The following is an 8,987-nucleotide window of genomic DNA, read 5'->3' as shown; positions in this document are numbered from 1 at the left end:
TGAATTTACATATTCCACTTTAGTTTTCCTCTTACATTGCTAATATACAATATGTTTATTTATATATATTACCTTTTAATCTTGTAAGGTTAATTAGATCACAAATATGACAAAATGAGTATATATCTAAATTAAACTGAGATTAGTTTTGGGAAAAAACAATTTCTAAATAAACCGCATTGAACCCATATGTTATATTTATAGTGTATATATTTTTAGAGTTATAACATTTTTGTCAAAGATTTGGAAAAAATATACAATATTAGACTTGGGAGTCAGTATATATCTTCTTATATTGGCTAATCTATCCTCACATAAAAAAAAACAACAGTACAAAGAAAAGTTTTTTTCCATCTGTTTGTACACAGTCTTTATTAGAGTGACCCCAGCAATTTATTATTGCACTTCAGTAAATTTGGGGGACTCAAAAGAGACAGATTTTAAAAAGAAAGGCAGGGAGGGCTGAAATGTCCTGTCTCCTCCCCCTGCAAAGCTGAATCCCAGAATAGACCCTCCCTGTCTGGCAAAAGCCTGTGTCTTTAAAACTCCCCGCCATCAGTTTTTCTGTTATAAATTTTTTAGTCTCCAAGCCCAAACCAACATAACCCGCTGACATTACTACAGCATCGGCAGCAGCTACTTTTTCCAAATTGAAAAAAATCCCTCAGAGACACAGAAGACAAGTTTCCTCAGACTGAGCAGTACTCCAAATGATCTAGTAAACGTACTTTTGTGTAAAAGCAATGAAGATCCTCTTTGCATTGTTTTACGACCTAGAAAATCTCAGAAAAGTGCCAGGCTGTGTTGTTTCTCCTAACTTGTTTATTAAAAGATTCTTTTTTTTTTTTTTACATAGTGTTAAATACAATCTCTTAAGGTATCAGATGGCTGAAAGCAGGTGATAAGAAGAACAGATGTGAGATCATGTTTGATTTAATGTCCTTTCAGCATACCAACAATACAATACATCACTCTGTAATTATTTTAAAACTCAACCCAGCCATCAGCTATCAATCTTCAGTTGGAAATTATAAAGAATCAAGAGCAAATGTCTTTAATTCATAGCATTTTTGTGCAAAACGGGGAAGGTGAGGTCCCAGATCCCATATTCCAGCAGCTTGTACCATCCTCACATTGAAGGCAATAGAGCTAACATCTTTAAAAACCCAACTGTTAAGTTCAAGCCTTCTATCTTCCGTCAGGATGACCATGGTGCATTTCTGGTGTGTAAGTCAGAAGAACAATCATGACCCACAGGTGCAGTACTGCCTGTAAAAAATTAGTTGAAGGGTTGTTAATTTCTTTGATTAATTAGTGTTCATCAGGATGGGAAATCTGTTGAATAAAGACCCACCATGTACAGGATAACGAAAACTCTGGCCATAGGGTAGCGTCTCAAGAAGATTCCCAGTCTGATGCTGAAATGACAAGATTTTTCTATTTATCGCTGGGGAAAGTATTTCCCCATAGTAAACAATGCAATTACAGTACCACAATGATAACAAAAAGTGACATCTTACCTGAAACGGTCAATGGTGCTGGCTGCCTTACGCACTTTTCCATACACACCTGGACTGTCCTGATCACTGAAGAGGACTGGTGTGTGTCTTTGCCGTGCTCCTGAAAACACACAGAGTAAAACACACATCATGAGTAAAGAAATCAGTGGAGCCAGAATGAAATCTGATCAACTTTTAAGCCTAATAAAAAACAAAAAATTGGATTTGGGAAACACTGAATTTTAAGTCAATAACTTGGTATATTCCATTTCGTTTTGGAGTCCACATGAAGCAGAACGGGGGAGTGACTTTTCAAAGTAGGACCAGAAATGCAAATAGCTGCAAAGAAAGAGGGAAACTGGATCAACTGTACCAACATGATAAATCAACTGCTATTTCAGAATTTTTTGTTTTTTCATCAAATCTGTTCTGCATGCTTAAATGACAGCTTTAGAGGGCTAATAGGTAGGGCTTCATAGAGGCCCTGAAAATGAAAATATTCAATTAGTATTGAAAGTCAAAATTGTGGTCTCATGACATGACACTCATGGTCTCATGTTATTAACTAAATGTCAGTATTCCTGTGGGGGAAATTTTGATCAAACTGCCCCATAATCACTTCCTCCTTTATCATCTGTCTTGAAAATGCCAATCATGTTGACCCTGACCTTTGTCTTGCCTACCTGGTCCGTCTAGGACGCTCATGTTGATGGCTGGCCCTCCGCTTTGTCCTCCCTGAGCGTTCTTCAGCTGCTGCTCCAGACGCTCCAGCTGGAAGACCAGGGAGTTTTTTTCTGTGCCCAGGGCCTCCAGCATTGTCTGCTTCTGGATCAGCGTCTCCGTCAGCTGGTGGAGACGATTTTCCAGCTCTGTTTGGCTGCTGCTGCTGAGAGTCTTGTTGGTCAACTTGAAGAACAAACACACACCAGGAATATGGATCATCAAAGGTGATTTGTCTCACAAAAGCATTCTTAATACAAATTCTTCCCAAAGACTATTTACCATCAACTACGCTCTCACAAAGAGGCATGTTGTCCAAGCCGTGACCCAGGAAGGGGGCTCTGCATTTACATGCCTGTATAATCATAAAGCGACTCACCTGGTTCCTGAGTTTTTGGATTTCATCTTCTCTGTCTTTGATTCGACTTTGCAGAGTCGTTTTGGCTCTATGTTGCTCTTCCTCCAGGTACTGCAGCTCCTATGATTTAAGAAAAATAAGAAAACAAAAATTAAGAGTTTGATCAGACATGGAACAATAATGAATGTAGTTTCAAGAAACATATCTGTGAAAATTTTTAATTTTTTTTAACTGCCATTTTTAGAAATCTTCACTCCCCGTTACCTGTTTGTAGCGCTCGACCTCAGCCTCCACCTCTTTTTTAACTCTATTCTGTAAGCACTGTTGCTCCTGTAACTGCACCTGCTGCTCCCGCCATGCCTCTGCCTCCGTCAGGGCCTGATTCTCCAAATCCTGAAAAAGAGAAAAACCTAGCTCACGTTAGCAACAGAATTGCCAACATCACAAACACAAAAGACAAATGCATTTAAACCTGCGAACACCCCAGTGAAGCCATCACCTAAGATTTTCCACACAGGACCGACATCATTTTTCTTTTCCTGCCATTTACAACATCTCACCTGTATTTCTGTTCGAAGCGTGTGCACTTGCCCCTGTAGTTTTTGGATCTCCTCCCTCTGCAACTCCTTCTCGTGACGCAGTTCCTCCAGCTCCAGAGCCATGGCCCCGCTGCCATCCAGAGTGTCGAGACCAGATCCCTCCTTCAGACTGCTGATCAGCTTCTCTTTGGACTTAAAAAAAAAAAAAATTACAACATTACTAAAAACAGTTCAGAGTTATCAAAAGAAAGCTAATCACAAACAGTGAGTACAAAATTGTATTTAAAAAGAAAAAGTACAGCTTGAAAACAATGGTAAAGCATTCTTGGCCAAGGTGTAAATTTTAGCCTGGAGAAACTCAAATAAGTGCTGATGCTACCTATGAAAAAACTGGTTTTCTAGTGATCCTCCTCAAGTCTTACTTGTAGGATGCGTGAAGCTTTGTGCTTGTAGTCTTGTAACTCCTGCTTGCCGGACTCAGCTGCAGCTTTGGCACTTTTCAGTTGCTGTTGGAGGTCATCAACCCTGACCTTCTCCTCTGCAGCTCGTCGCTCTGCCGCAGTCAACGTTTCTGCAAGGGTCTGCCTCTCAGCCTCCAGTTTGGACAGTCGACCAGCATACTCACTCTGCACAAGAAAAGAGGATTAATAAAATGTTACCATTTGCATAGGCACACCTAATCACTAACGGCAAAGCTGGCATGGGTTTTCTTAACTATCAATCATAAACATAGCAGAGCAAATAGCATCATACTATGTACCTGCATCTGCCGGTAGCTGTCCTGTTCCCTCCTGAGAGCCAGTTCAGTCTCTCGCAGCCTCTCCTGTATCGTATCGAGAGCTTGGGACTGCAGGCTGCTCCCTTCTGTGTGGTTTTGCATAATTCTACAAAGCAAAATAATACTATGATATCTAATTTTATAAAAAGCTGATTCTGATCTCTACTTCAAAAGATGGTCTCGAGAGTGTACCTTGACCTTTCATTCTGTGCCTCTTCTAATGCAACACTGCGGGACTTCAGCAGCTGATCAGCTTCACTGAGTCTGACTTTAAGGACTGCAAGTTGACCGTCTTTGGCTGAGAGAGCCTCCGTCAGGTCATCAACCTGTGACCGAAATTCCCGTAACGTCCGGTCAGTCTGAGACTGCTCCGAGTTCCATCTGTCTGCACGTAGTCTGGCCTGGTTCAATTCTGCAAGTGTGGAGAACAACTTAATCGATACAGAGGCAGATATGCAGAAATGTAGGCCATCATTGTTCTCGATTTATCTTTTTACTTGCCGTCTTGCAAGTCTTTTGCTCTCTGGATGATTGAAGCCATCTCCTGGTTGAGGGAGGCCACCTCACTGCGCAGCAGCTGGTTCTCCAGACGCAGACTGGACAAGATCTGGCTCTGTGGCTCCTCTGTGGGGGGAGGAAGCTCCTGCCTGCTGGACTCCTGAGGGACGGCCAAGCCTGAGTCTGAACTCTCAGGTGTGTCTGTGGCGGCTGAGAACGGGTGAAGAGAGAACACACACAAAAAACAAAAAAACCAAACAAACATTGAGATGTAAATGCCTGAAAAACAATACAATTTATATAAACAAGGCAAGAGAAATCTGGCCACCTGTGTAACTCTTGTTTTTTTTTTTTTTTTTTTTCTCTTAGTGCTAAAAGGCCAAATATTCTCCAGGTTCAGCTTCTCAAATGAGATGATCTGCTACTTTTCTTTGTCAAATATGACAGATTGATTGAATATCTTTGGGTTTTGGATTGTTGGTAAGACAAAGCATGCGAACTGAAGACATCACCGTGATCACCGAGAGCTTCTGAATGGAATTTTTTCAGAGTTTTGAATATTTCATGGACTATAAGATTAATTGTTTAATCGAGGAAATAATCAGCCGATTAATCAATAATGAAAATAATAGTTAGTTGCAACTCTGGACTGGACAGTAAAAAAAAAAAAAAAAAGTTTAATATAAATGAACAATATATCTAATCAAAATAGCATCTTTTAATAACAATACAATAGAGTAGCAGTATCTAAAGATCATTGAGTACATCTCTTGTTTCAGAATCTGCCATTTGACAGATATCATCTTATAAGTGAAGGAAATCATGCAAAATGAGCACTATATATCTGGTGTATCGTGAAAACTAAACATCTGCATGTAATGTTGAGATACTAAGCCAATACTATAGTTTGAATTTTTTAAACTGTTCTGCGAAATGGACTACCCAAAAAAGAACACTGAAAGTAGTGGTGGAGAGTAATGTTTAGAGAGTATCTGTTACTCTCTACTTACAATACAATTCTGAGCAAAATGTTACTATAAGTGTTGGACACCTTATGCATGTAATATAGATTGTCACTGAAAAAAAAAAGTTATAAAAACAAGTGATCGTATTTCAAACTTGAAAAGAAGACAAATAGCTAACCAACAGAAGACTAATTTAAAATCAGTGTTCCTATATGTGTCGCTTTAATATATGTAATTTAAAATAATTATATCCTTAACTTAAGTTGAATTTTTAATGGAAAAATGTTGCTATTACCAGAGTAATACTATATCCTAGAATTTCTTCTCCTATAAGTGTAAAGGAACATAGTACTTTTTCCATCGCTTACTGAAAACGATAAGATAACAACTATAACATGTAGGGTCTTGATAATCATACCTTGGCTTTGCTCTTTTGCAGAGCTCTCCTCTGATGTTTTGATGCTGTGAGCAGACAACGAGCTCATGCTTGAGGCCCTGGATACACCGCGGGTTGAGGGGGGCGTGGACGGGGCTGAGGGGATAGTATGAGGAGTGGTGGAAGGGGGAGGTGTTGGGCTCCGGGCCTCTGTAACTGGGACTACCACTTTCACAAGTTCCCGTCTTGAATCCCTCCTGTTGCTGGCTGGAGGGTCTGAGCTGTTCAGAAAGTCAAAGAGCATGTCATCGTCCACATCCTGCTCATTCTTTTTGGGTCTCACAAAGCCAGATGATGACTTGGCAGAGTTGGAAGCGTTGCTGCCAGAACCAGAGGGAGTACTGGCCACGTTGGCTGTACCAGCCAGCAAGGTTGCATTGGATCTCTTAATGTTGCCCGCTGCTGCAGAGATAAAGCTTGGTGCATCGTGAGATGATGCATAGGTATGATGTGTCACAGCTGCGTCAGTCCCTGCAGTGTTGTACTCAAGTGTGACAGTGGATTCTCCTCCATAGGGTAAGGACTGGTTTTTGCTGAGGGCAGTGGCAGCTCCCTGGTCCACTTTATTCAGGAAGTTCTCGGCTTTCCCAGCCAAGTCAGAAAACCAAGACATTTTGCATCCTGATGGCAGAAATGACAGCACAGTTTGAGGATGAAAAGGCCCAATTAGCAGAGTCCCATCACAAAAAAGTTTCCAGATGCTATGGTTTAGGTTTTTAAAATAGTAAAAAAAATAGTAGATACGTGCTGTATCACTAGTGCCGTCCTAAAGGATAAAATACGTATGTAATTCCTCAATCATTTGAAAGTGTGATTTTCCACCAGTTCAGGTTTCCACAGGTTCTTATCTTTCCTTTTAACAATATAACTAAGGGGCAAATGTGGCGTAAAGCATGCCACTTAAACGTCTGCACCGGGGGTATAAATCTGGGTCGGGAAAGTGATGGAGCAGCGCTTGCCCCTCCCTCATTTCCCCGACTAAGATCCCCTTGAGCAAGGCACTTAATCACTAACTGCTCTAATGGAGCTGCTCAGTGGCCAACACATCAGAATTTGGCTGTAGTGGGTGAGTTCCAGTTGTGAGGGTGTGCAACAGTGTGTGTGATAAGGGCTTTGCTCACGAAGAGCACTTGGCTCTCAGTGAAACTACCCTGAATAAATAAAGGTTATAATCAATGTATGCAAATCAAGACAGGTTGTAATTTCTTTTGTTCATATTCATGTAGAATATATATCCATATAAAGTCAGTGAATTATGATTGCTGCAAAGTAACAACATAGTCTTATGGGTAAATTAACAGTACACAGAGTCTGTTTCAAGAAGGGTCTTCTTTACCAATTATGTAGGTAAAACATTTAACAGCCTTCTTGCACAATGGCTGTAGTCTTGGACAGTCACTTAAAAAAATGTAATACTGTACCTTTTTCCTCCGTGCATTTAACACAAATCTGTGGAACATCGGGGAACACATGAGTTAGTCTGAGGGGAGTGAGATAACCATTTGTACTGTAGTACCTGTTCTCGTCTGTGGTTCCCTGATGGTGGAACAAGCTACCAAATGTTCTCAGAGCAAGGGTGTCCCTGTCTGTCTTCAAGAACCTCTTGAAGTGGTTAAAGTTTTTAAAATGAAAAACATTTACGAATTCATAGATTCTCAATTTTTCAATGAGGGAAGAGGAGGTATGGATGTCATTTCAAGAATTTCTAACCTGATAATTGAAAGAAGAGCAGTTTCATACATCTCCAAACATGTCTGTAGGGATCTTTAAATTTCGTAATTATTGACTGTGTCTCTGCCTTATAACATGCAATTTCCCAATCTGCTTCATGCACATAATCCTTCATATCTATTCTCCGTGCATTTAATTGTACATTACATTAATTGGCGTATACTTTTGTCCAAAGCCTCTTACAGAAACACGTAGGAGCAAGAGCTTCCGCAAAAGCAGAGTTATCCCTCTAAATAAACAGGATGCCAACGACAGGCGGCAGATAGTTAAGGTTAAGATTACATTAGGGCCAACGTCAAAGTCATAATATAATAATAATCTTCCAGTCATTGTGAGCAGCCTGAGAGACTCGACTCAGGACTGAAAACGCCCCCGTCCTTGCACAATTTCTGCACAGCTACCATGCTAACACAATAACTCAACAGTCACAGCCGGCTACTTAGTTCGCATACCGGCACCGTATTGTTTCTGGCTCAGATACACGGAAAAAATGGATTTATCACAGGAGCCATGGGCAGCTGGGCTCCCGTCATCAGAAAAACTTGTGTAAACACAGTTAGTTAAACATAAAGTCCATCATCGCTAAAGCTAACGAGCTAGCTGGTTACTAAGAGAAAGCCTCTAAATTACCGTTTGAAACGACGTCCAAGTCTCAGAATATCTCCGGTCACCTGGCTATCCCCGAGGTTTAACTGGTGAACATGAGAGAGAAAACCAGTTTGGATAAACACATTCAAATGTCATTATCTGTCCGGGGTTATGTTGGTGATATTCTCTATACGTGGACCAGGAAGTGCTGCTGGCCAGGACCCCACAACAGAGCGCCTTCAGAAGGGCCTGATCAAAAATGAACGAACGCACCGGCATCCTGCTTGTTCGCGTACTACAGTCACAACATTAAAACCACTGGGGTGCAGTGAATGACGCTGATCATCTCTTTACAATGGCACCTGTCCAGGGGTGGGATATGTTAGGCAGCAGGTGAAAGTCATAAGTCGTAAGTCATACAAAATGTAACCAAATAAACGGGTAAATTATGATGTATTATTATTGATTAAGATAATACTTTATTGATCCCCAGGAGAAAATTTTCCAAACTACGCCGAAATATATAAAGGAATTAAAATTACCCCCATCTTTACCAGCTGCAACATGAGAGTGATGAACACATTTACACACAATATTTATAATCTGATAATATATTATTCTGAAATAAATAACCATTGTGCATAATGAGTACTTTTACTTTTGGTACTTAAAGTATATTTGGATGCTGTTATTATGGTACTTTTACTTAAGTAAATTTTTGAATGTAGGACTAAGACTTGTAATGAAGTATTTCTACATTGTGGCATTGCTACTTTTACTTACATAGAAGTTCCTGGGTACTTCTTCCGCAAATAATAAGCAATAATAAACAAAGCTGATTTACTATTTAGTGCATCTGTATCTAAAAACAAACA

At 40.2% G+C, this 8,987-nt stretch overlaps 1 protein-coding gene across 1 annotated transcript; it reads right to left on the bottom strand.

Moving 5' to 3' along the window:
- Positions 1 to 844: 844 nt before the first annotated feature.
- On the bottom strand, positions 845 to 8,406 carry golga5 (golgin A5). Its single transcript, XM_040138067.1, has 13 exons — positions 8,155 to 8,406; positions 5,776 to 6,414; positions 4,396 to 4,602; positions 4,087 to 4,306; positions 3,877 to 4,000; positions 3,539 to 3,742; positions 3,138 to 3,308; positions 2,842 to 2,970; positions 2,599 to 2,697; positions 2,183 to 2,405; positions 1,521 to 1,620; positions 1,355 to 1,418; positions 845 to 1,269 (listed from the first exon to the last, which is right to left on the bottom strand). Exons 2-13 carry the CDS (start codon positions 6,404 to 6,406, stop codon positions 1,189 to 1,191), a joined length of 2,253 nt encoding a protein of 750 aa, XP_039994001.1. The 5' UTR covers positions 6,407 to 6,414; positions 8,155 to 8,406; the 3' UTR covers positions 845 to 1,188.
- Positions 8,407 to 8,987: the final 581 nt, after the last annotated feature.

Source organism: Xiphias gladius, chromosome 10 (genome assembly GCF_016859285.1).
Source record: "Xiphias gladius isolate SHS-SW01 ecotype Sanya breed wild chromosome 10, ASM1685928v1, whole genome shotgun sequence".
Classification (NCBI taxonomy): domain Eukaryota; kingdom Metazoa; phylum Chordata; class Actinopteri; order Istiophoriformes; family Xiphiidae; genus Xiphias; species Xiphias gladius.
Note: the sequence above shows the minus strand (reverse complement) of the source record. Positions and strands in the feature narration are given on the sequence as shown.